The sequence below is a fragment of the Platalea leucorodia genome (assembly GCF_965183815.1).
Source record: "Platalea leucorodia genome assembly, chromosome: 22".
Lineage (NCBI taxonomy): Eukaryota > Metazoa > Chordata > Aves > Pelecaniformes > Threskiornithidae > Platalea > Platalea leucorodia.
Genome location: NC_138844.1, coordinates 7,155,927 through 7,183,524, shown reverse-complemented (window position 1 = coordinate 7,183,524; position 27,598 = coordinate 7,155,927). Strand labels below are relative to the sequence as shown.

At 40.5% G+C, this 27,598-nt stretch overlaps 1 protein-coding gene across 1 annotated transcript; it reads left to right on the top strand.

The window, feature by feature from the left end:
• Positions 1-780: 780 nt before the first annotated feature.
• Positions 781-23,583, top strand: BRCA1 (BRCA1 DNA repair associated; the record flags this gene model as incomplete). The annotated part of the gene is made up of 21 exons (XM_082332216.1): positions 781-834; positions 1,166-1,246; positions 1,757-1,845; positions 2,509-2,654; positions 3,321-3,429; positions 4,385-4,430; positions 4,903-5,045; positions 5,547-8,924; positions 9,593-9,678; positions 11,349-11,523; positions 13,879-14,011; positions 14,202-14,362; positions 15,420-15,745; positions 16,412-16,499; positions 18,035-18,112; positions 18,607-18,647; positions 20,003-20,086; positions 20,509-20,563; positions 21,755-21,828; positions 22,355-22,415; positions 23,480-23,583. Exons 2-21 carry the CDS (start codon positions 1,173-1,175, stop codon positions 23,581-23,583), a joined length of 5,451 nt encoding a protein of 1,816 aa, XP_082188342.1. The 5' UTR covers positions 781-834; positions 1,166-1,172.
• Positions 23,584-27,598: the final 4,015 nt, after the last annotated feature.

Sequence of the window (27,598 nt, the reverse complement as noted above, 5' to 3'; positions counted from 1 at the left end):
AATAGTGTTATATTTGTTTTGGCTGTTTTCGTCCAAGTTATGTTGTTGTGGCGGTTTAATTGGAATGATTATATAAACCTTTTTACATACTACTAGGTTGTAGACAGAACACAATCACAGAGAGGCTTCCTTAGGTACATACACAGTCTATGAAACCTTTCTTATTTTTTGTTTGTTTGCTTTTAGTATGTGTTCAAAGTAGTTTATATTTTAAGGTGAGTTGAACAAGTGAATTGGTTAGAGCTTTTCTGAAAGCCCTAACATCAAGTTAAATGTTAATTTTCACACTGTGCTAGACAGAAATGGGTTTAGAATAGAAAACCGTGGGTGGGGGGAAGGAATAACTTAAGTATTTATTTGTGTTGATATGTCTGGGCATTTGGGTTATACAAACATAGTAAGAGTCCAGTGGGCTCCTGAACCCAACAGAACTGCGCTGTCCTTTACTCTTGTCATGGGAGGTCAGTGTTGAAAAAGAAGACGTTAGTGTTCCAACGCCAAGTTTCCTGCCCTGCAGAACTGGCACTTCCAGAAAATGCTGTCTTTTTCCCAGAGGCAGACAAAGATTGTGAAGGGCGAGTAGAGATGTGTATACCACGTAAGGACAGTATTTGTTACTGTACCTGGTTCTCAAATGAAAAATTGTCACGTGTCCTACTTCTCTTCCCCACCAAGATTTTTTTTAAGATCAGAAAAGTGACTGTATTTCTGAATCTTATTTTGTTGTTCCTATTTTATATGTAACTTCTGCGTTGTTTTCCTTCGTTTTTCTTTTTGTAGCTTGGATGTGGTAAAAGAGCCAGTTTCAACAAAATGTGATCACATATTCTGCAGGTAGGTTTGAAAACCTGTAATTGCAATGCTTAGTCAATCTGTTCTTATTCTCCATGTATACTTCTTTTCCTTAGTGCTAACGATGTATGCTGTGTTTCGATAACTTAATGTGTTGGTATTTTAGGGGAAAAATCAATTCTGAATAAGAAATAGCTGCAGTTTCGCAGAAGTGTCAAAGGGGATTGATTAATTCATTGTAACACCAGAACAAGAATACAGGCATTCAACTTCATAATGAAGGATTTCTGCTAAGTGGTGCATGCCTAGGCTCAGTTTTAAAGAAAATAAGATCCTCCCTTTTGTTACAATCGTGATTATTCTTTTTTCCTAGGTTCTGCATGTTCAAACTCCTCAGCAAAAAGAAAACAGGCGTGGTACAGTGTCCTCTGTGCAAGACGGAAGTTACCAAGAGGTAATGCATCTTTGCAAGTGGCCTTGAGGATGAGAAGTTTGAACTCTAAGGAGAAGTTAACCATTGTCTTAAAAATGTCTTAGCAGAAGACAAATAACCAAGAAAAGGTGGTTATCAAGTAAACTGTCAGTTTCTAAAGGAGTAACTCTTTAGTGCCTTACCTCAATATAAACTTTTTCCAAGTGATCACAAGTGAAGACACCATTCTTGGCAAATGTTTGTGCTATCAAGTATAGACTGTATGATTCTTCAGTCGTTACACCTAGTCTCTCTGTGCTAAACCTACGTGAGGAAAAATATGAAATTTTCACTTTGTGATAGTTTTAATTACTGTAGTAATGGTTGTTTTGGGGAATTGCGTTGTTATTCCTTGGCAACAATTTCTCATTGTCTCATCTACCACTTTGCAGTTTTACTCCTATTTTTGTTCAGCCTAAATTCTAGGAGAACTATTAATAGTTTACCCATACATTTGTCTTAAAACAACTCATGTGGTGATGCTGTTTTCAGAAGTCTGAAAGAAAATTCCAGATTTAAGCAACTAATTGAAGGGTTGTTGGAAACTATCCATGCATTTGAGCTTGACACTGGAGTAAAGTGTAAGTGTTGTGAACGTACACCCCCCACTTCTTTTTTTAAATAAGATTTTGACAGTTGTAGCATAATTATTTGCGGGGTATCTCATTTACCGTAGACAGCCTTAGAGCCTGCATTAGCAAGTGCTATAACAGTGTATGTTAACTTGTCCCATTCAGATATATCCCTTCGGGAGCCAAATTTATCCTTCCTACTACTCGGTGCCTTGTAAAGGGTATTGACAAGTCAGACGTGTCCTTGTTTATATTTTGGGAAACAGGATGTTGTTGGGGTCAGGTGGTGGTTTGTGGGTTTTGGTTTGGGTTTTTTTTCTTAGTATATTGTGCTATAAAAACTAGACTTTCTTTTCAAATTCTTTTCAACTTGTTCAGTCATTCTAAAATCACTAGTATTAGATCCTGTTCTTGCTAGATTATCCATATAAGCAAAATTGGTTGGGAAAATTAGTTGGCAAGATCAAGATTTTACTTAATACTTGAAAAGTACTCAAAGAACAATCAGACTAATTATTCAATCAGATTTTTTTCTTTGATAATTGTATTTTAGCTGTATATGTGCTAGTTGCATAGGGTCTATGCAAGGCTATTTTATTACTATATAATACCTATTGTCGTGCTCAGTGTAAGAAAATATTTTTGCTTTTTTTTCCTATTGACATTTTTCAGTTTTAAGCAGTCATCACTTTCCTAAAACATCCACAGAAGCCACTGCTGCTGAGTTCCTGTGTAAAGAAAGTTCTGTCATCCAAAGTAAGGGCTTCAGAAACAGGAAAAAAAGTGCTAAAGAAAATGGACAAGAAAACTGCACCTTGGTATTTTTCCCCTCCAATTTATTTTTATGGATTGTTTAGTGTTTTATTTGGAATGTGTATACATGCATATACATCAATGAATGGAATAGGAGATTTTGGGTTGCTTTCAGATTGCTGTTTGACTTGAATATTATTCCAGAGAAGGACTTCTAAATATTTTTGTCTTCATAACCTACTTTTAAAAAGTTGTTTGCATAAAATGACCTGAACTTAAAGATAATATTGCCATAATATATTCTGTTACTGAAACTAGGGTTGAAAGCTTTTTTGTACTGCTTGTTTAATGAGGCTGTCTAACTATTGGTAGGCTTTTTACTTTTTCAATGCTAAGACCATGAATACCCAACTTAGGGTGATTGCCGTGTGTATGAGTTTATTCATGGTATGTTGTTTCTTGTCTCATCTGCTTGATGCCGAATAGAATGTTAAGATAAAACTGTTGATGATGTGAGCTGTTAAATGCATGATAACTGTTTCTATTAACACATTCCATTACTGATATCAGTGTGATTAATTACATGTACTGTATTTTTGTATAGAGGCTGCCAATTTAATTACTTAGTCCATATGTATCAGCCCCCCCTGCTGTAGTTTAACTAATTACTACTTATTTTTTGGAAATAACCTACTGTTATAAATAACTGTTCCTCTTTATTCTCCTGTCAGCAGGAAGCTAATGTGGATACACAGCTTACAGATACCAGGGTCAAAAGGTGTCCCCTAAGAAACAAAACCCAGAAACGTGACTCTGAAAAAGGGATTTATATAGAATTTGGTAAGATCCGTTGTAGATCCCCTCTAGTTGAGCTTATGTACAATGCGAAGTAATGAAAGGTGATGACGCTCAAAGTCTTTATAAACACTAATTCTCCTTAACGCCCAAAATGAGAACAAAGGGACGAATGATGGACAATTCAAAGTTGGTAAATCAAAGGGGTTTTTATATAACTTTTTATATTGTAGGAAATAATGTCGCTGTAGTAAACCTTTAAGGCTCAGTATGCTAGATCCAAAGAAGGAAAGTTGCTTACAGATGTGAAAAAATTTACAGTTGTTATAACTAATGATAACTACTGTTTTCTAAAGAATATTAAGCCTTGTCACCAGTGCTTGAGGCTCTACTTAATTACCAGAGATAAGAATGAAATCTAATTGAGAAAAGAATATTTCATTTCTGTCTATCCTAGCTTTTCCAAACTTCCTTTTTATCTAGTGCTGACTGCTGCAAGAAACAACATAGATGCTGTGCATAGTTTATTTTCTCCCTGTTCCTTCAAGGAAAGAATTGCTTCTTTTAAGGGATAGTGTTCATTGCCTCTCTTTTTTTCCTTATTGCTTCTGCCGAGATCAATCAAAGGATCTGAGACAAATATTTGAATATATTGCTCTGACTTCCCATTCAAAATTCTAAATACTAGCTGCTGTTTCATGTGTAAATTTAGAAATTAGAAACTAACTCTTAGCTAATTAACTCTTAGTAGCTCTCTGTTAACCAGGCACTGTATTTAAACAGAATTTTATGCTGGAGCAATGTAGATATTAATACACAGAAATCATTATAATTAGGTAAAATACTGCACAATTGAACTTGATTTCATCTGATAAAAATTGAAAGCATCTACCTCTAGAAAGAGCTAAGCATGCACGCTTCTGTGATAATAAACACTGAACCTGGCAAGTCATCCTTCTCTGAATCATTTCAACCGAAGTAACCGCTGATTTGTTTTTAGGCTCTGATTCATCTGAAGAGCTTTTTAAACAGGCAAGCAGTACTGGGTAAGTAAAGGTGATTAAGGAATTCATATTTTCTAAAGCCTGTAGTTGAGTATTCTCATTCCTATGTTTTAGTTTCTTAGCATAGGACTGATAGAATTCTTCAAGCTGACAAGGGATTTGCAACTTCGAGGGCATCAGGGTAGAATGGGTAGCTGACTTCCATCACTTTGTCATATAATAGGCTTTAAAGCTCTTTTCTAAATGTTTTGTTGCTTACGCAGACATCAGATCTTCAAGAGAAAAGCATGTGCTATGCTTTAGAAAGTAAATGTTACATTTAGGTATGTGGGAGGGGATCTTTTAAAGAAATAGCCTGAAACTCTGAAGGGATCTAGTTGTGGCGAGTGTCAGTCATGAAGCCTGACTTCTCCAACAACTCTTTCTGAGAGCAAAAAGGGGAAATTAAGTGTCATCTTTTATGTCTTTCGTGGTTTTCTCTGATTTAATAAAAGTAGATTTCCCTTCCCAACAGGTTAGAAGACAAAGAAGTGCTTCAGACTTCATCTCAAGAAAAGCTAGAAGAACTTCAGAGTGCCGAGAAGGGGAATGAATGTTCTTGCAATACACAGCCTGACAAGCTGGGTGCTAAAGAAATAATTCTACCAAATGTTGTAGGTGTGTTTGCTATTTTGGTGACAAAAATGATTAAGCTTGAAAGAAAGACCACACGTTAACATTTTGTTTTCACATGATTAAATACGTATACTTGCAGTCTTGTACGTTGTAGTTTTGTTGGTGGCCACAGCTAGTGACTGTAACACAAGGCTATACCTGTAGACTAGATACTTAAAATGTGGATATTCTGTGCACAGGAGCAGAAGGGAAAAAAGTAACTTGATCAAAGTGCAAAACTTATTCAGTTCTGCGTAAGCAGTATTATCCCTTATAATACAAGTTGAGAGCGCTGCCTGGCAGTTCATGTAAGAAGCTGGATGAACGTGTCGTATGTAATTTGATCTTTCTCCCTTTCTCTGGAGGGAGATTTGTGAAGTGTAATGTTCTGTTTTGGGGGGAAATAAGAACAGCTCTTTTAACACAAAGTAGCCATTAAGCTTGTCATTGTTCTTGTGCATTTAAAACAGGGCTTAATAATTTATAATACCTATAAATCTTCAGGTGAAAGTGATTTCTCGAAGGAAGGCTTGAGCAAGAAAAGCACTCAGAGCATCACTGAATATGCCAAACCTGGCCAAGTGCATACGACTGAATACCAGAGTTCTCCTTTAAATGTTCTTGCTGTAGACCTACTCACAGAGCAGTGTGACAGAATAGGTAATGCCAGTCCTTCAAGGAATGAGGACACATCTTTCTCTAAGAACACAGAAGAAATGGATGCAGAGCAAACTCGGTGCAATAGTAAAAGCAAAGAGTTTGACTTAAAAGATAGCTCAGAGAGCAGGCTGGATAAAAGCAAGGAAATAGATATTGTTGTACAAAGTGTGGAAGCTGTGGAAATGTATGAAGCTGAGAATGATTCTTTCCATGAAAAAGAACTTCCTCTGGAGAAACCGCTTCAGCCAGAGGCACTTCACTCTGCTACCCTGACTCAAGTCTCTAGGAAGAGACTGAAGCGAAGCATTCAGAAAGTGAATGAATGGTTTTCAAAAAGCAATGAGATTCTGTCTTCCAATTCTTCCCAGGATGATTCTGCTGGAGCAACTGATGTTTCAGGTGAAGGAGACACATGTTTATCAGATAAAGATTCCTGTATTTCAGAAAAGACTGACCCTATGATAGACTCCATGGAAATTGCAGTGGCTGAAGGAAACAAGACATGGTCAAAACAAACAGATAGTATCAAAGACAAAATATTTGGGAAAACATACAGGAGGGAGAGGAAGTCAAATCCTGCTATTATCTTCAGAGAGATTTTACCTACTACAAAAAAGGAAGGTGTGGCTACTGATGAGAAGTGCTTGAATAATTCCAGCAAAGACGGACTAAAACGAAAAAGGAAGACTGCCCGTGTCCTGCAACCGGAGGATTTCATCAAGAAAAAAGATACAGCAGAGGCAGGTGGGTGTCCTCAAAGTGTTAACTGGTGCCCTGGAGATGCCGAAAAGAAAAGATATGATGAAAGTTCTGCTGTTAATGAGAGTCTCCTCTCCAAGAATAGAGAGGACAATACACTAGCAGAACATGAGGAAGGAGGGGGATCCATATGGAAAAAAGCTACTGAAAAGGTGACTGGCAAGCACTGTGATGGGGAGCTAGAACTGAGTAACCGTGATCAGAAAAGCACTAAAAAAAGGAGTTCTGCAGCAAAAAGATGCAGGCGTTCTACTAGAGCCATGTGTGCTCTACAGTTAGTAGTGGATAGAAACTCTGTTTCTCCCGATCCAGCAGAGCCACAGATTGATAGCTATCCAAGCAGTGAAGAACCAAGGAAAGTTGATTCCGAGCACAGACAAGTCAGGCGCAGCAGGAGGCTTCAGTTAATTTCTGAAGAAATGACAGAAGACACAGGAAAAGGAGTAGTAATTAAGGGAGCAAGAAAGTATGACAGTGATCAGGAAGGGTGTTTCTCTGGAGACCAAAGGAATGTGTTAGTTCACACAACTGAACGCAAAGACCTGTGTGAGCCTCAGGGTATGAGTTACAAGCCACTCACTAATCTGAAGGGTGGTGATCTGGAAGCAAATGAAACACAGATTAGTCTAAAGAATTCATCTGATGCTGCAGAAACTGGAAAAAGTCTCTTCAATCCTACATCTTCATGTCAGCATTCAAATTATAGTTCCTTTGCACCTGATGCAGGTTCTCAAGAAGGGGAAATACAAGGTAGCCCTTTCCTCCTACAGTCTCCTTCAATGCCTGTTGTGCAAACTGCTTCCCACCCAACTGAAGAGATGACTGAATCATGTACTGCTTTTCCCCAGGACAGGGGACATGATACACAGAACGTTCCAGGGAACTTCAGAACTGAAAAGCCGCCCGTGGCTAAAAATGTTTCGGAATTGACCAAGGAAGCTGAAGATAGCGAGTTAGACACACAGTATCTGCGAAATATATTTAGGCATTCAAAACGCCTATCGTTTAGCCTTTATCCTACTCCCACAAAGGCGTGCACAGTGGAAGATGCTGCTTCTGAACCTTTAAAGGTATCATGTGCTGATCAGGTGGAAAGTAAGCATAGCAAATATTTAAAAACAGAAAACTTGCAAGGAGAGAAGACAACTGCTGAAAGTTCGAGTAGGGTTTGTGAGAAAGAGAAGCTTAAGACCTCTGAATCTGCTTGTGTTAGTCCTGTGACTTGCTTTGTCGGCAACGCTGAATGTATGCACGCAGGGGAACATCAAGATGTTTCACAGGCTGCAAATCAAGGGAATCTGACACCACTAAGAGTGGGTACTGCTAGGACTGAAGACAAAAATGGACCGCAAAAAGGAGAGCAGGGAAATGAAAAGACATTGAAAACTGACATAGGGATAGAAAGCGAGTTGAAACAGAATCCAATCAAAAATAAGGGAAGCCAAAGTGATCAGAGTAATGCAGAAGAGCACGTTTTCAAAAGAACTGATTTAAACACAGTCGGTGAAATATGCTTCAGTGCAGACAATAATCAAGCAGGAAAGGCCCAAGTTGTTGACGGCAAAGGACCAGTACTACATTTTCAGTCCAGATCAACGATTTGCCCTGCGACTTGTCAGCAAAGGCCTGCTGAATTCAGCTGTGCAGTCACTGGGAAAAAAAGTAGCAAAAGAGAAAGAAAACAAGTAAGGGGGAATGAAGAACAAGCAACCCAGACTGCTAGCACAGGGATGCCCGAGTGTTTAGTTACAGAGGCTCCAGAAGAACCCCTTAAAGGGAGTACTGATTTTACAGGTTTGTCTGAAACCCCTGATGGCTTGCTGTGCTCGGATGATGATATTGAAGAGAACACCAGCTTTTCTGAAACTGATAGGAAAGAGAGATCTGCTGTGTTTGTAAAAGGAAGTGACGATGCCCTGGCAAAAGAAGTACACAATAGAAATGTTAGTTCTCAGCCAGGATCTCAAGGTATTCAAAGATCTCGAAGAAAAGCGCAGAAACTGCAGTCTTCAGATGAAGAATCTAGCGAGGATGAAGATTTACCATGTTTTCAGACATTAATATTCGGCAAATCAGTAAGCACCCCTTTGCAGATCAATAAGCAAGTGACATCTGTGGTAGAGTCTTCACAAAGCCCCAGCACATTGCCTCACAATGGAACTCATGATGACAATAATAGGCAGACAATGCCCGAGGCTGCCCTAAGTAACGAGTGTGTTTCACCAAGCCAGGAGTCCGAATGCTCTGTCAACTTATTTTCTTCCCAGTCCAATGTGTCTGAAGAATCAGCTGATGGAGCACAAGAGCTGAAGAAACCTTTAATACAAGCTCATCCATCCAAACAAGTGAGCAATGTGAATGAGAGGAAAGAAGCTTTTCAAAGTTGTAATGGAGGGCTGAAGAGAAGCAAAACTAACTTCAAAGACAAATGCCAAGAAGACCCAAACATGGGAGCAAACCTAGGTACAAACCAAGATTTTTATCTCTGCAGCTGTGTTTGTAATGTCATTGCACCTATGTTTTTGGTGTTTGCGTGGGAACTTGGTTCTGTATTTATGCGGTGCTTGCTCTTTTAAAGGAATGTATCAGCCCTAAACAATCAAACAAAAAAACCCACAGTCGTTTATTTCCTGAAAATTAAATTCTCTCAGTATTCTTTGTTCAGAGCAAAAATGAATAGACTGGGCACTGGAGGCCAGACTGAGTCTGTCTGATTGGAATTAATTTTTGAGTGAAATGCTAGCTTTCTTACTGCAATGTGATACTTGCATCTATCAGCAAAATTTCGTAAAGCCTACTTAAGCTGTTTCACCGGCTGAAATGTTTGTAGAAATTGGCTGTAGAATTCTGTAGTGCTTATTTTGACCTTTTTATGGCTTTCATAAATATTTAGGACTCTCTTATCACTGTTGAAACACTTTGAGTTCTATTTACTTTGTCATATGTGTGACATGATATTCTTCGAAATGTTCACTTAAAATAGATCTGTGCTTGTAACTTAAGTGTTTTCAAAACTTGTCACTTTATCATTAGACTTAACAGTTGGCTAAAAGGTCTGTGTGGTGAGAGATTATGGATAATGTTTGTTTTGCTTTTTCCTTTAACTCGGATTTTCTTCTGCCTTCTTCAAGGTGAAGCATCTGGATATGACAGTGAAACAAGTTATGTAGAAGATTCGTGTGGACCATTCTCTCAGGGTGAAATCCTTACCACACAGGTCAGTGAGTTCATGCACTGAATTCTAAAAGTAGTTTGCATTCTAGGACATAAGCAAGTACCTGAAAGCTGTGAAGGCAGTGTAGTGGGAAACTGCTTTCCTCCTAGTTCTTTGTGTCGCCAGGTTACTTCCAAGAGCATAATTAATGAAGAACTGCAGAACTGCTTCTATGCCGTTATTTGTCCAACTTCGCCTTCCATGGTAACGTTACATTCTAATGGCCGTAACTTGTTACGTGGTATTGATTGCGGTGCTGAATTGTGGGAGATGCTAGTTAATGGATCTCCACGCTTGACCAATGCTAGAAACCTCAGCTTCCTGTATTTAAAAGCTTCATGGATAGGAATTTATAATGATTGGTGATAAGGATTGGATTTGGTACATTATGATATTTAGAAGCATGGAGACTTGCCTTCTAAGGGTAAAGATTAAATCAAATCATTCCATCTTAGAATATTATAGATATAAGACCCAACAGGCAGTGTCCAATGCAAGATGTGTCCAGCACACTGTTTTCTCTACTATTAATTTCCTGATTACCGCTTAATGGCCTGACTTTATGTATTGGGTGATTGGCTTGAGGGTTTGGGGGTTTTTTGTTGTGTGTTTTGGTTCTGGGGTTTTGTTTTGTCTGGTGGGTTTTTTGGTTTGTTTGGGTTGGTTGTTTTTTGTTGTTTTTTGTTTGGTTGGGGTTTTTTTTTGTCCTCACTAACTTCAAGGTAGGTCTTATGCCAAATCTCTTTCTTCAGCCTTAACAGCCCTATGGGTTTTAATGTCTGTCACAGAAGATTGAATTTCGTTTTTGTGCTTTATGGGTGGTTCTTCTGTTTACTGCATCAGTGCCAAATGTGGTCAGCTGGCAGGACATTGCTCCCCGATGTAGCTTCATTGATAGAGATTCTAGGCTATGCCTGGGTTGAGTGGAATAGTGGCAGTATGGGTTGGTGGGGACGTTTTTGGTGTGTTGTGTGGTGGGCGTTTTCTGCTTGGTTGTGGGTTTTTAATTGATTCAGTAACAAGGATGTTCCACATGGTGCCAGTGCTAGAGCTACAAATGCAGCGTTCAGTGCTGTGGAACTGCTTTATCCTGTACGGTGAAGGTTTTAGGTTTTCAAAAGGATCCATTGAAGCCCTGAGCTCTTCTTATGAGGAGGGATATGGCATGTTTTTAATAATGGCTATTGTAATTTTTCAGAGAGAAGGTAAGGAAGAGTAGGATGAAATATTTTATTCCTTTTAAACAGTCTTTGGGGCTTTCTTTAATGGTGGAAAGTGCAGAGGCTCAATACTTGATGTTCATGATTAAAAGTTAAATTAAGTGGCTAATGCAAACTAATGCAGTTGGGGCAAAATGACTTTTAAAGAAATCTGTGCAGAAGTTTTTTTTTTTTTTTTCTGACTGATTAAACTGTGGTGAGCTGTATAAACTGAAATAATTTGAACAGCAAAATGACTGTGCAGTTGGGTTCTGGGGCTTTTTTTTGCTTTTGGGGTAGCATGTGTGCATTATTTGTTACAGTAAAAGCACCACAGTCACCTTTTGAACACATGGTAGAAACTAACTCAGAATAATTTTACTGTTTCTAATTTTCAAGTGTTTGTTAAAGAAATTAATCTTGCTGTTTAAAACGGAGTTTGCTAATGTTGGTACAATTGTGTATCCTTTGCAGCAGAAGGATGCTATGCAAAATAACCTAAAAAAACTTCAGCAAGAAATGGCTGTACTTGAAGCAGTGCTAAAGCAGCATGGAAGTCAGGACTGTGAATTTTTCCCTATCGATAGGGAACTGCCACATTCCAGTAGTGAAGGAACACTTGGAACGGAACAAATGAGACAAGAAAGAGGTAAACAGCAATGAAAACCTTTCCCAGCTTTCCTACACATGGTTGTGTGACTATTACTAGTTCTTTTTTCCCCTCTACCACAAATTATAGTGTTAATTTAAAATTTATGCGTTAGCAGAATTTTACCTAAATTCAGCTGTTCAGTGAAACATACATGGTTTATTTATAAAATTTATATTTATATTTACTACACTCAGTCTAAAAAGCTCCTGTTACAGATCTGTGTGAGATTACGTGGGGTAATTGTACAAATGGTGTGCGCAGGCCTTGTGGCTCGGCAGTACTCATCCATGTTGCTGTTCTGGCAGTTCTAGTTGTACTCTTGTTTTATTTTCACTGGGATGGGTAAGGGACTGGGAGAGTGGCTGAACACCCGAAAGGACATGGCCTCTATTGCTGTGGTAGAGATTGTGCTTTAGCATGTCAAGGAACAAGACAGAAATTAGGTTAGGTATGTATCGGCTGTCAAAAGTAATACAGTACAGGTCAGGCTGCTGATGGGCAAAGAGGAGGAGAATACCTAGAGCGGTGTGTAAATCCCCTGAAGAGGCCGTGACCGCAGAGTTCCTAGCTGGAAAGCACACGAAGCAGTGAAGAAATGGTGAAGAATACTTTGCTATTTGCCAAAGGCTTATTGTATATTGAGGGTAAAGTGAGTTGCTGCCAGCTATGTAAGTAATAGCGGGAGGGCTTTATTTAAGGTTTTTCTTTGTTAAGGCGAGACAGATACCGAGATTACTGTTCTGACAACCTGTCTGCAACAGAGCATAGAGCACTCTGAACAAAGCCTACAGTAAGTCCAGATGTTCACTGTTGAACTTCTCCGTGCTCTAGAAAGGCACCCAATGCTGATTTCAAGATTTCCAAAGGTGTAATGCTTATTGAACCCTTAAATAAATTGCACCAGTGCTTTATTATCCTACTTGCTGCTAAAATTTACTTCTAATTCTGTGGTCTTACTTCGGTGAGTTATCTTTATTTTCTGAGGGCAGCTAGAATAACTTAACATCCTGGAATTCAAAGTTATTTAGTGTCTTATGCCTTTACTGTGTATGGTTTTCACTGTGGAGTCTTTTCTATCTAAATTCAAAGGCTTTCATCACTGCTGTGGGTGCTAGTCAAATATCACAGAACAATCTGTAGGTTGTTCATTCAGGAGAATAATGGCTTTGTATAGTGTGAGGTATGAGACCTTTAGATTAACCTGTACCTTAAATACAAAAAATGTTAAATTGTCAGCCAATATGGTGCAGCTATACCAATGGGTCTTCTGCTTGTGTGTTAGCAAGTTACTTTTTGTTGTCAGAGTGCTTAAGCTGTTAAAACATTAATAGTATATTTAACACCAAGAGACTGGTTACAATTCATGCTTAGTTAACAAAGCTTGTTGAATTGCATGGCATTCAGCCTTACTGCAGTTTGAGAATATTTCATAGAGAAGACTTTGAAATGTGACATTTCTAAGCTCAGTAGGCCAAATTTGTAAGATAACGATAAATAGACGGCTTGAAGATCATCGCTCTCTACAAGTACCTGAAAGGAGATTGTAGCAAGGTGGGGGTCGGTCTCTTCTCCTCAGTAACAAGCGATAGGACAAGAGGAAACGGCCTCAAGTTTTCCCAGGAGAGGTTTAGGTTGGGTATTAGGAAAAATTTCTTCACTGAAAGGGCTGTCAGGCCCTGGCCCAGGCTGCCCAGGGAAGGGGCTGAGTCCCCATCCCTGGAGGGATTTAAAAGCCGGGGAGATGTGGTGCTGAGGGACTTGGTTTAGTGGTGGCCTTGGCAGCGCTGGGTTAATGGTTGGACTCGATGGTCTTAAAGGTCTTTTCCAACCTAAACAATTCTATGATTCTATAAGATTAAGTCAGCAAATCAATGGTAGTTTTCTTCAGATGGGAAAGCTACTTAAAATAATTTCATTAATACAACGCATGTTTACATTGTTATGCTAGAATATGGATTTCTGACTCGTAAAAACTTAAACTGATTAGAGTTATTGATGGTTTGATAAACAAACCATTCACTGCTTGTGAACAGAGATATGGTAATGTTGAGGGGATTCATAAACAAACCGCACTATAGAGTGTAAATTTGCCTTTGGCCTATTTTATATCCTACTTTTCCGCCTAATACTGAACTGACATCTTAGTTTTGTAGATGATTTAATATGTGAAATAAAATGTAGTTGTTAGCTGTGCTTCAAATGGCTTAGTATTTTGTGTAGATTTCTGGTTTGGGACACTTGCCTCTAAAGTGTATCTGGATTGAGATTTTAGAGAATGCTTGACTTACCTGAAGAAACGATTAAGAGCAGTTGCTTTTATTTTGCTTGTTTAAGGATTATTTTTTTTTAAAGGGGTAGCGTCAACCTCAGAAGGAAATTTTGAAAATCATAAATGCAGCAGTTCAAAGGGATTTTCAGCCAATGATTTCCATGTTATGCCAAGTGCTTCTCTCAACAGTAAAATCAAAGAGGTAGAAAAAGAAAGGTAAATGTTTTTGTTTTGTTCTGGTTTGGTTATTTTTACTTCTAATCTTATACTAAAAAAAAAAAAAAAAGAAAAATCTTTAAATAAATACCTCTCAGCTTTTGAGCAATTACAATAGCTTAGCTGTTGCTACATAGTTCTGATACTTAAGAGTAAAAAAAGGTATTAAAACCAATTTCCTCCTCTCAAGGTCTCCAGAATTCTTGCTACCATCTTCTAAATCCTGTTGGAGAACAGATTCGGAGAAAGGCCTTCAGTGTGACAGTCCTCTGAAGAACAAAGCTCCTTCTGAAAAGACAACACCCGTGCAGGAAGCAGTGCAAGAATATAGCCAGTGTCAGCTGGAAGCAGGTAACATTTAAGAGGGATCCAAGACATTTTGATTTCTGCTTTTTTCTTGCTCGTCCTGCTTTTGGCTGGGATAGAGTTAATTTTCTTCCTAGCATAGTATAGTGCTGTGGTTTGGATTTAGGATGAGAATGATGTTGATACCACACTGATGTGTTAGTTGTTGCTAAGCAGTGCTTACACCAGACAAGGACTTTTCAGCTTCTCCTACTGCCCTGCCAGCGGGGAGGCTGGAGGTGCACAAGAAGCTGGGGGGGCACAGCCAGGACGGCTGACCAGAGTGGCCCAAGGGCTATGCCATACCCTGTGACGTCATGCTGAGCAAAAAACCGGGGGTGGGAGGGAGACGTGGCTGCTGCTCGGGAACCGGCTGGGCATCGGGCAGCAGGTGGTGAGCAATTGCATTGTGCATCACTTGTTTTGTATATTATTATTATTATTATTATTATTATTATTATTATTATTATTATTATTATTATTATTATTATTTTCCCTTCCTTTTCTGTCCTATTAAATTGTCTTTGTCTCAACCCATGAGTTCTACCTTTTTTCCAATTCTCTCCCCCATCCGACCAGGGGAGAGTGAGCGAACGGCTGTGTGGTGTTTAGCTGCCTGCCAGCTTAATCTACAACACTACTTTTTTTCATGGTTTTACATACCAATAAGATATAACTTTTTATTGTAAATCAAGGATTTTGTTATATATTCCTGGTCGATTTGAAAAGCTGTTACTTCTTGTTTGGTTGGTTTTGTTTGGTAGCCCAGCTGTATAGCTGCCCATCAGCATGGGGTTGGACAACATTTTGACAGTTATGGGAGTTATTATCTGTCTCGCATATAAATTGGTGGTACTTGACAGATATGCTACTAAAAGTTTCACGGGTATTCTAGTGTCTCAGCTATAGATCAGGAAAAAGTCATGATAGAGGCAAAGGTGAAGTAATAAATAAGGAGAGGAAGTGACTGCAGCATTTAACTTAGAAGGCAGAGCAACAGCCTTCCACCATGACTACAGGAGGGATGAAATTGTTGCAAGGAGTAATTTCTCTTTTCCTTCAGAAAACAGAGATGAGCAGAAGTCTGGGACCAGGCTAAACAGTGCATCTGTCTTATCAAATCTCTCTGGAAATGTGACCAGGAGTCCAAATAGCTCTTCCTCCTCCGTAAGGCTGCTTAGCCCTCGAACTGCAGAAGCAACAAATAGTTCTGTTGTAGCTCAGAATGCTAATAAAAGCTGTGCTCAAGAATGTAAATTGAAGACAAGTGTGTGTTTTCCTGTATCTGTTCTGCACAATGCAGCTGGGAAAGAAAATGCTACAAGTCCAGTTGTGACTAACAGAAAAGAAATGTCAATTGTGGTATCAGGTCTGAATCGAAGTGAACATGTAAGTATATTTCAGAAGTTTTAGAGATAGCTTGTTAATCCTTCCTGATTACCATTATAGTCCTCAACATAGAGAGATCTAAGTATAGTGGAAACTAATCGTACAGGAATTGCAGATCAGTAATACAGCCACTCATGTCAAACTTTTCCACTCCTAAAAATATGAAGAATGTTGCCTGTAAATGGCACTGTGAAGCTTAGTGAAGTTGGAACTTTTTAAATGACTGCCTGCTGTCTCGGGGAAAACCACTTTATTCCAAAGCAAGAGGACTTTATTTCTAGAAAGCCTTGGGGCTTGGAGGGGAGGGGGCCTGTTGGTTCGTTCCCTTAATGATCTCAGATGCTGCTGCTTTACCCAAATTCTGATCCATACTGAGGATTTCTGTAATTAATTCTGAATTACTAATAAACCTGCATGTATGATCCATTTCCAGGAGGATATAGCTTTTGGTTTATAAACTACTGACTGAGAGCTGCTCTTTACTTAGCGTATTGAATGGTGCCAAAATTATTGGCTTTTAAGGAAATGTACATTCTGTGTGCCCACACAAATAAAACCATTACTTTAAAGTAACTATCTTACTATATTATACTCCTATAAATTGGAATTGTTGGGGTTTTTTAGTCTGTTTTTTGCTAGCTATTAATTTTCTTAACTACTTTTCAGTTGGTGGTCCAGAAGTTTGCAAGAAAAACTCGGAGCACTTTATCTAATCACATTACTGAAGGAACAACCCATGTCATAATGAAAACAGGTTTGTCGGGATTTCTGTGAACAAATCCTATATTTACACACCATATAGAATTTTAACTCTAGGCTAACCAACAAGCAGACAGTTCAGCAATAAATTTGAATAAGTTTGAGGAGAACTTATTCATTGTTTTCTTTGCTACCATCATTTTTTTGTTTAAACTTGGGGATCTTTCTTATTCTATTTCACAGAATCAGAGGGAGGGTATGTTTTGTTTCCTTGTGTGGTCTGTTACTTGATTTTTTTTTTTTTTTTTTCCCCCCCCTCCAACTGTTCGGTCACAATTTTCAGGTGTTTACAGCACATTAACACGAAGTAGCTCAGAACCAACCAGAAAGAAAGCGAGACAGTTCCTAAAGAAATGGGATACAAACATTCTAGAAATAAGATGCTGTTTTGGTTTCCTAATTCCTTGCAGGGATTATAAATGCTGTTTCAGTCTACATTTTGGAAAGAAACTTACCTTTAATAGAAAACTGGAAGTGGGTCTTAACTGTGTGTGTAACTGGTGGGAGTTCATAGTGGAGGTGTGCTTCCATAGGAACAAAGCAGCACTACCATTTCCTTGTAACTATTATTTGCATGCTTAATTAAGGTATTTGAATTAGTTTTTACTCTTTGATAGAGCTCAAGAATCCCATTATTAAAAGCTTGAAGGAACTTTATAGAAACTTCAGTACAGTACTACAGTTTCAAATTTGACAAATGGATTCTGAAACAGCATTATATTGACTGCAGGAAAGCGTAACGTTCCCAGTAACATTAAGTTACTATATTGCTGTGACTAGGCATAGGTTATATTTAAGCTCCCTACTGAACCTACCACTAGCTTTTAATCAATGTTTTCTTTAAAAGCAAAATATTTTGAGGCAAATCTGGGTGTGGGTATGCTATATACGGTGCTTGCATTTTGCTTCATAGAAGCACTTCTAGCCGGCTCGTATTTGGATACAATCTATCACATAGCCTTCCTTGCCTTTGAAAGCCAGCATAGAAAAGGAGACAGAAAATCCTGTTACTCCACATCTATGGATTCAATTTTTGCCTCTTTCTTCAGAAAGTGTACCGTAGGCACCATGACCACATGTTTTTGGAGAGGTAGATTGTTCTGTCTTCGTACAAATACAGATAGGATAAACTGCCTTCTGAAGTTGTGCCTGTTCTGGTAGAGTGGGAGATGATCTTAAGTGGCTCGTCATCTAAAAGTTTATGCCAACGTTAGGCACTGAATCCTGCTGTTAGTGTCCTGTGGCTTGACCAGTATTCATGCTTTTTCTTGCCTCTTATCTTCACTGAATAACTAAAAAAGGGTTCAGAAGTTGTACATGTGATTAGTTTCTGCTCGTTTCCTTCAGTTTAGCAGAATCAGGACACTAGAATTTCGGAACTGTTCTATAGATGGTCTTGATATTTTGCTTCTGCACTTAGCAAAAAGCTTGCTTTTAGGTACAAATAACCTGAGCCTCTCTTTTTTTTTTTTTTTTTTCTTTTCACCAATGGCGAAACTGAAAGAGATCTTATTCTTGTTTGCTCTGCAGATAAGGAGCTGGTGTGTGAACGGACCCTGAAGTACTTTCTGGGTATTGCAGGAAGAAAATGGGTAGTTAGTTATCAGTGTAAGTACAACTTGTTTTGGAGCTAAATGGTCTCTGCCCTTCTGCCACAAATGTACTCTTCACTTGTTCCAGTGGGAAAAAAAAAGGGTCTCTGTGTGTCTTGGCATCTGATGTTTTGCAGAGTTTCTTCTAAATACTTTTAAATAAATAAAAACCCAAACAAACCCAAACAAACAGCAACATCAGGCTTCTTTCTCTTCTGAATACTTTTCCCGCTTTTTGAATACCCACATTGGATTGCTCCCTACCCTGACAAAAGCCTTTCCTCCCTCTTAATTTAAATCTTTGAGATGCATGGCACCACTTAGTGCAAAATTAGTATTATTTATAAAAGGTAAAAAAATTCTTTAAGTTCTTTAAGGTATCATACAGTATTCAGTTTCCCTTTGTACAAATACCTCCCATTTAATATAGCAATGAAGTCAGAGTATTGGCAGTGGAAGAACAGTTTTGCTGGATAAAATGACTTGTCCTGTTCTGATCTTTTTATTCAGGGATAATTCAGTCCTTTAAAGAAGGAAGAATACTGGATGAGGTAGGTCTTTTATCTTGAGTGAAACGTCAAATGTGTAAGCAATGCTGTTACATTGATAGACCTACTAGTAGCCTCAGATATTGTCTAAACATTTAATATATGGAAACTTGGCTCTGAAGCCTGGGATTCTGGTTTTACCAAATGCTAGGACCGAAAGCCACACTTAAGCTATATGTGTTCATAGTTATGCAGGACATAATGGGTCCCTATTATTTTTTGGAACACGTTATAGGCATATTTTTAATGTGTTCCTACTGATATTGATGGATTATAGCATAGAGGAAAAGATCTGTTGTCTGCTTAAGGAAATTGTGTATATATATAGCTACTGTTGGAACGTAACTATATACATAGTTTTGTTTTGGTTTGTTTTTAAACTTGCCAGCTACTGAAAACTCATTCCAGTGTTTACTACCTTTGCTAGGAGAAACGGCTTATTTGATATGACCCTTATTTAGGTGGATTTTTGTATTCCTGGGTAGTATCTGGATGTTCATGCTCTAGTACAGATTTTTGGAGAATGTCATATTAGTGACACAGTATGAATTTCATATATCTGATAAGCAGAAATGCTCACTTTCTGGTATGAAATCCATGTGCTCTTTTGTCAAGCCAAAGGTGAAGAAGAAAATTTAGTCCCAAAAAGGCCCTAGGAGAGGGTATTAAAGGCCCTCCTGTGCTTGAGGTGAAAGGGGGAAGTTGCTACAGAATTGACTGGGAATGCTAGAATATGGGACAGCTGTTAACATTGTCATGCGCTCTCACATTGCTTAAAGCAAGGAGAAGAGCCTCCAATTATAACGAAAACCAATTTTTTTTTTTTTTCAAGTAAACTGAAAATATGCAGCCACTCTTCATGCTCTTGCAGCAGGTTAGACTGCATGGATGTTTTGGAGACCTTTCAACAAAGTCTTGGGGAAATGGGAGTTTGAGTCAGATGTAAGCCTGAAATTATGAAATGCGGCACTGTTTGTTATTAATCTATATACTAAGTGAATGGCTTGAAATAAAATAGATGTTGAAGATCTAGAGGTTATGTACTGATAATTAATTTCTATAAAATGAGACTTTACTGATAAGTTAATTATAGTCTTGGAATTTTACACAGTTTGTTAGGCTACTGTACAGTTTGACTATAATTTCTCTCCTTAAAAATTGTCTGATGCTGCAGGAGTTTCATTACTGCTCTGCATCATTTTTCTTGAAAAGCCTTTTAATTCATTTTCTGCACACATTTAATTGTAAGGTTTCCAGTTCTGAAATCTGACAGCTTCTTCCTGTTCTGATCCAGAACTCTGACCAGGAAAGTGTTCTCAGTCTCTAATTTCTGATTGCTTGTTTATATTCTGTTCCAGGAGAACTTTGAAGTTAGAGGAGATGTCATCAATGGGAGAAACCACCAAGGTCCTAAGAGGGCTAGACAGTCTCTGACTGAAAAGGTATGAGCACATCAAGGTGGAAAATCCTGTCCTGCTGCGACTGTTTCAGATATGTGGCTATGCTAGCTGAATAGCTGGAACTTATTCCACTTTCTCTGCTGTTCCATGTACACAGACTTGTACAAATTCAGCATTTGTATACACGGAAGGTGAGCTCTGTCAGCAGCGGTGCAGATGGGCTCAGGTGACTCACTATGCTTAGAGTGAATGCTGTCTTTGTATAACATCGGTATAGGATAGCACAGGGTTGGGGGGGGTTGATGATATTCTTTTGTTTTGTAGGTTACAAAGAGCTTCAGATATGCTTTGTGAAACAGTGGTAGCTTGATAAGCAGTCCTAGAAGCGCACCGAAACCAGCATATTAAGTGTTGTACTTTAAAGATACCATATGTACTCTATCAACATGTTCCTTGTTTTTCAGATCTTTAAAGACTTTGAGATCTGTTGCTATGGACCATTCACTGATATGACTACAGGTGTGTCATTTTCATCAAATTAAATGAACTCTTAACATAAATATTTGGAGGGGGATTGTATGCGTTTACCAGAGTGTTACATTTGACCTCTTCTTGGATACCCTTGCCCCTCTTTTGCTCTGAAACTTTCAAAACACCCACATGAGGTATAGTGTAGGTAAAGAACTTTATCCAGTTCTGTCTCCAGATAGAATGGAAACGGTCTTCTCTTCTATTTGGATGTCCTCAGAGAAACGCTCTGGCAATTTTCCTGTATTGCAAAACAGGCCTTTATCTAGCTTGTCTCTGATTCTCTAGCAATGAAGGAAAGGCATTAATATCACGCTGTCTGGTAATTGTTTTAGATGCTATTGAACATGTGTATTTGAGCATTTTTTCTTCTGTCTTAGTAAACAGTCCATAAGTATTGTCTTTCTAGCAGTTGACACATCCTGGGTGTAATCTTCTCTCTCTAGCAGCAGATGTTAAAAGTGAAACACACAACAGAGCCAGGAGTTTATATACAAAGAAAAAGCTGGGCGGGATAGCTTTTTTGTTAGTTTAAAGTTGAATAAAGTATTGTAGATGTTTTGAAAATTTAAGCTAGAATTTTTTTACTTAAAATATTTGTACCTCTCTTCCCATTTTTGTGGCTTATTTAGCAGGTACTTTCCAATTTGTCCAATATAACTTTACTTTTGCCTGGGTGAAATATGCTCACATCTCTTGACATTTACAATAATTACTACAGAGGATGCAGTGCTTTCACCTGCTGCAGTGATCATCAATTACGGCTCTTATACTTGAGAGACTTATTTATCTTCTTCACTATCAATTCAACAAATTGATGGAAATTAAATACTTTGGCTACTTTTGTTAATGAGAGATAATCACAGTTCTAACTTCTGATTTTTAGTGTCATGTCTTACATCCTTATGATAAGAGGAAATAAATTGTTAGTGACTTTCTCTTTAAGTTTTGGGCATGTGATGTTTTGCTTTTTCAGGGTTTTTTTTTTAGTCCTGACTAGAGGGTGAGTTGATCTTCCTCAGCAGACTAGAAAGTGAAAGGACTTATTCTTTCCTAAGGCCTACATTTATTTCAAATCATGATAGTTTATACCTTGGAACAAACACAGGGCTTAGGCGATAGTATCAGTTTCAACGTGGTATAAAACATTGAAGTAATAGGCTGTTTATCTGATCTCTTCAGAACATCTGGAATGGATGGTGGAGCTTTGTGGTGCCTCCGTAGTGAAGCAACTTCACCTGTTCACACACAAAACAGTAAGTGTTAATGAATGTTACACTTCACATAGTGAACGGTCTATAGTTCTGTAATGCACAACAGGTTGAAAGATTGCGTGGCCTTGGTGGGCTTGTCAAAGGCTGCCGCATACCGGTGTGGTAGCGAGAACTGTGCACAATAATGGTGCCAAACTGCACGGCAGCAGTTCTTGTCTTCCAGGCTCTGGCCGCTCGGTATTAGGAGGCAGGCTAACTTGCAGTGGAAAGCTGATCAGAGTGCTCTATGTAGGCCAGAGAGCTAATATCTCTTGAGATCGGCACTGAGCCTCGCTTCCCAGTGCAAAAAGCCTGTAGTGCCTTAACTTAGTCACAGCATTCCTGGAGAGAAAGCAGAGAAAAATCTTAGCAAGGAATATCTTTCTCTATTACCACTTCTTAAAGTCCTCTGAAGTGATACACTGAAGCAGAGTTAGCCCAGTTATCGCTCTCTGCAGATAGGTGTGAGAGTGGTTTAATGACAGACAGATAACAATAGCTTTTTTGTTTTCTTATCTTGAAATCCTAGAATTCTACTGCTGTCGTGGTTGTGCAGCCAGATGCATGGGTGGAAAACACGGATTATAGAGGTAAAACGACACACTGTCATGGACTGTTTTATGGTACACATTGAATGTCTTTATCACCTCCGTCCTTTTAATAGTTAAATATCAGAGAGGTTTGTAGAGTAATCAAAGTAAAATCCTATTGCATCTGGAGATGGAGGTATGTCTTGGGGAAAAAAGTCTGAAAGGACGAGGTATGTTCCCTCAAGAATCACCAACGGTCTTAAAAGGTAGTCTGGCCAGCAGATCGTGTCCTTGGCTCAGTTGGCCTCCATATCATCAACTTTACAGAAACTTTTCTGACTGGAGATAGTTTCTAGAAGGTGGGGAAGCATGCCCTTGGGGGACTAGTAAGATCTAGGAGAAAGCCTCAGATGGAACAAGATTCTCTTGGTCGGGAAAGAATACCTAGCTACAAAGTGTTAACTGATACAGCTTTGCCTTTTTTCCTTTTTTTCTCCTTAATAAAAATGCTCCAGAGAAACCGTGAGACTTTGAAAGTGCAAGTGACTAACTTCTAAATGAGACAGTGGGAGTCAGGGGATGAATGGGAGCTAGTTAGGCTACAGTGGAGTTCAACCAAAAAATGGAGCAGGAGGATGATGTGAAAACAACAGCTGTTTCCATGGCACTGGGAAAATGAGAAAATAAAGGAAAAGATCCTGAAACAGCGCAGAACAGTCTGGGAGCACTTCAGTAATTTTCTGTTGCTTCTCTCTTAATGAGACTCATTGCTTGTCACATACTCAGTATGCCTGAGCAGGCAGGAACTGAGGCTCTGTCACCGAGGTCCTAAATTAAAAGATAAAAAGGACTGCACACTCTGCTTTTAGCGTTTATTCTGTGGTGTTCAAAACTTCCTGCCTGACCGTTTGCCAAGCAGCAATTCTTTTTGGAGCGGCAGTATTACCTGCCTTGTTAAAAGGAGTAGTAGTGCCACGTCACTGGGTTTAGACTCTTGTTTTTATCAAGGCCTTTAAAATGCCAAGGGCAAAGCAAATAGCTTAATCTGAAAGGCATCAGTAAGCTCACCTTAGGCTTGCTTTGACCCATTGGTAATGGTTTTATCGTTTCTGTCTGTCTTACAGCAATCCAGCAAAAGAACAACGTTGCCATGGTGACTCGAGAGTGGGTATTAGACAGCGTTGCTTGCTACCAGTGCCAGGAGTTCAGTGCTTACCTCCTGTCCTAAGGGTGATCTGCAGTTTTTCCATTGCTCAGAAATTCTCATCCGTGCTGATACTTTGGTAACTGTTTTAAGGACTGGGAATTTTTAAGTCACTTACGCAGAGATGACGTGCATGGAGTGTTCTTGTTCAGAGTAAAATAGCTACATTTTTATAAACAATAAAGTTACTTAAACACCATTGCCATATAAAGATGGAATTACCCACTGTTCTTTAAAAATTAACCTTTCTAATTTCAAATTAGTTCTTTAAAATTAATGTAAAACAAATTTTAAAAGTTAAAAAATTCAGAACATGGCCTCCTCAGAGAAATAGTGATGTATTATTTAGCATTGCAGCCAGATCCTGTTTATGTACTTGAGGATGTTTTGGAGACGCTAATTTACAAGAGTAATATTGGGCTCAGGTCTTGAAGTAAAACATACTTGCACTCCCGAGTAACCGCCATGTTTTCATTTGGCATACATACATACCCCTGAATAGGGGCGTATGCCAATACGATGGAATATTGTTTTGTGATTGCTAATGCATCGGCCTGGTTAATCTTGGGCCATGGATTACAGTTGCGTTGAAAACGATACGAAGAGCTCTCCTGTTGTATGTGCGAGTGCCAGCTCGCCCTGACCAGGAAAATCATCCGCAAGTACAGCCCCTGAAAAGCCAGCGCTCCATTCTCAGTGCACATCAACCCTTAAACCCACGAGCCTATGCCAGTGTCGTGCTGGTCTTCCTTCGGCGAAGTGTGTGTGGCACCCGTGGAGAGCTGATAAACAGATGCACTTTAGTATCCCCGTCTCCTGTAATAAGCCCTGTAAGAATCTGCTTCTAATAGTCCCTGCCTGCAAAATGAGACTGCGAAGAAAATAAATGGCTTTTTATGGGAGAAAATATGTTGCTTCTTTCTGTTGCCAAGCAATTCAACTTCAGAAATAATTTTGTACTTTCAGAGCAGAAAGGGAATGTGTTTTCATAAAGTTGTCGGTTAAAAAAAAAAAAAAGGAAATTGTAGCTAAGTTCAGAGAATTGTTTGGTGCTCGGATGCTGCCAGGTTGTCTTGGAAAGTTATAGAAAGTACGTTTATAAATACTGGAATGCTTAAAGGAAATAAAATTATTTTGGCAAGTATTGTACTTAATTGCTTAGCTCTTCTTATGTGAATCAGTCACTCAGTCTCTGCACGGAGGCATATATGAAAAAATACCTGACGTCCAGCCTCCCGGAATGGGGGAGGGGAGCGGAGACCTGCTGGAGGAGGTCAAAAATGTAAATTGGACTTTCAGAGCTGGAATCGGAATTGTAATTTCCATCAACCAGAAGAGCAAATGTGTTATCAAGTGTCTTGCAGTTGCCAAGTGGAGGCAAACGTCGCCTAGCAAGGCGTTGCTGCTGGTAGGGGCAGCGCTGGAGGCGTTTGACGTAGGTTGCTGTTTCCTTCGATGTGAGCACCTCTCGCAGCGATGGGGGCTGCTCAGCACCGCCTCCCCTGCAGGCTGGTGCCCCTCTTGTCCCCAGAGCCCACGCTGGGGGTTGCTTTTCATCATCTACATTTCAAAAGCGAGCTGGGGGGACAACGGAGCGCCGCCTGTCAGGTGCCAGTAAAAGGCCAAGCGACGCTGTTTTGCATCTGCCACTGAAATTGTGCCGCAGATCTTGGCAGGAGGGAGGTCCTTCCTCGCAGGCAGGGTGCTGGCTCCAGCTGGGTAATCGTCTGTAGGATCGGCACCTGGGACGTTGCCCTTCTGCCTTGGGGGTGGCTAGGCTAGGTCTGTGGAAACTTTCTAACCGAGTCAGTATAATCCATGAACTTTTGTAGTAACCTGCATCTCATTTAAGATTTGAATGAAGTGAAACAGTTTGAATAAGCAGATACTGGATAAAGGAGGGATACGCTTCCAGAGAAGTAAGAGTTTAAGGGGGAGCGATGTGGCCTCCGTCGTGGGGTCTGTATTGACTCCTCGAGTCTGACTCCATCTTCAGTAATGAAGCCCCAGCACCTGGAGCTTCACAGCCAGGTGTGGGTTGGAAATGCCGTTCTGTACACGAGGATCCAGCTGCATGTCCTCCCTCTTGGCTGACGTGCGAGAGCAGCTTGCTTTCTGGCACCTCCCGGGACAGAGGGCAGTTTTGAGGCAAGGCTAGGCCACGCCGTGCCTTTTACAGCAATTACCCGAGGGCAGGGAGTAGCAGAATCAAAGAAAGAACTGGAGACCTCGCTAAAGGGCTGCCTACAAACTGACCACCATCTGCCTTGGATGCTGCTCGGAAGGCTGGCGCTCCCTGGTTTGCCCGAGGCTTTGCCACCATGTAAAAGTCCTGTATTTGTAATTAAAGCTGCTCTGGTTTGTGACCTAACAGGAGCTTTTCTCGATGCGGCTGCACCAGGGTCAGCTTCCGAGACGGCTGAGCTGTGCGGGTCCGGGCACGCAGCCCTCCCGTGGTCCCCGCGGCAGGGGAACCCCGCAGCAGAGCCCTGGCGGCTCCGCGCCCGCTGGCCAGGCCGCGGTTCCTCTGCCTCGGGAGCCGCTGCGGCAGCGATGCTCCGCTCTGCGGAAGCTTTCATAACTACGGGGGGTGGAGCCGCGGATTTCTTTCCTTCCCCTTTTCTCTAGGCTATTAAATGCTGAGTAATTCCTAGTGCAAAGGAGAGGAATTGAGTGCTTCGGGGATCAAAGCGCGTCCTGTGCCGATGGGAGCCGACCTTGCAGTGGGGCAGCAGCGGGCTGGCGCTGTCTCGCAGCCGCTGCACTGCCGTTGTTGCAGCCTGTCCCGTTCCCCCTAAGGTGTTGTAGGGAATCCTTAGCATCCGATTTGGGGTAATAGGTTTCGCCTGATGCCTGGCTCTGCCGTGCGCGGTTTCTGTTGTTCTTTACTGCACCGAGCCTTCAGCTACGTGGAGCAGGAGTCGGCTGTAGCACCAGGCAGGCTCATCGAAACCACTTAGCCTGGACCTTGCCTGCTCTAGCTTCTGAGGTCAGGCGCAGCCCGCAGCCTCAGGCCCTGCAGAGCTCTGCTGGGGCTCTGCTCCCGCCTTCTCACCAGCACGAATGAGCTGTGTTTCTGTGCGGCTGCCTTATCTTACCAGGGAAACTGCTCACAAGCCATGGGGGGGCAGAAGCTGTCCAGGGCTTATGTTCTAATACGTGAATTTTAACCGGGAGCTCGTTCCCATGTATGTTAATTAGGTAAAGCTTTGTCCTGCATCCTTCTCAGCCGTGCTGCTGCGGCGGCCAGCAGAGAGTGAGCAGCCCGTTACCAATTCAGACCGTCCTTTACGTTTTGCTGCTAGGCAGCACGCGGTTAGGCGTTGGCAGAGCCTGCTCAGGTTACGTTCGTGTTGTTGGAATAAATGTGTAATTGCTGTTTGCTTCACAGCTATTGTGGAGGCTGCAGACTGAAGCAACGGGGAGAGGTCTGTGGACTGTAGGGGGTGATTACGCATCAAAGTAAAAATATTACTCAATAGTTAAAAGCCCTTTGCATCTGGCAATATTGAACGTTGATGGAGGATTCTACTGCTTTCAAAGGGAGTTTCTGGTCCTTAAGAGAACAAAACAGCAGACTTTCTCCGGGAGCACAGTGCAGCACACGTATCTGAAATGCGCAGTGCCTCTGATGCCTTTCTCTGTGCTGTCCCAGACACTTCATGCATAAGGAGATGAGACGCAACCATGTTGTCGCTCCTTTTTCCCTCCTTGGTCCAACTCCTTGCTCAGAACTCGTTAACGTGGAAGAGCCCGGGGCCACGGCAGCTGCAGCTGCTATGGGGAACGCCTGCCTGGCGTGCACCTCGGTGGCCGATGGGCTGGAAGAGCCCGCCTGTGCGAAACTCCAGCTGGCTTGGTTCGGCCTGGAGAAGGCTGAGGCTGCAGGGGCTGGGGTGTCACCGAGAATCCCCTTTAATACAGCTGCCGTTTTTGCTACAGCCTGAACAGGCGGGAGGGTGCCAGCAGCGCTGCTCTCCCCACCTCTGACTCTGCGGCCCAATTTGTAGAACCGTCGTTGCGCAGGTGGGGTAACCGG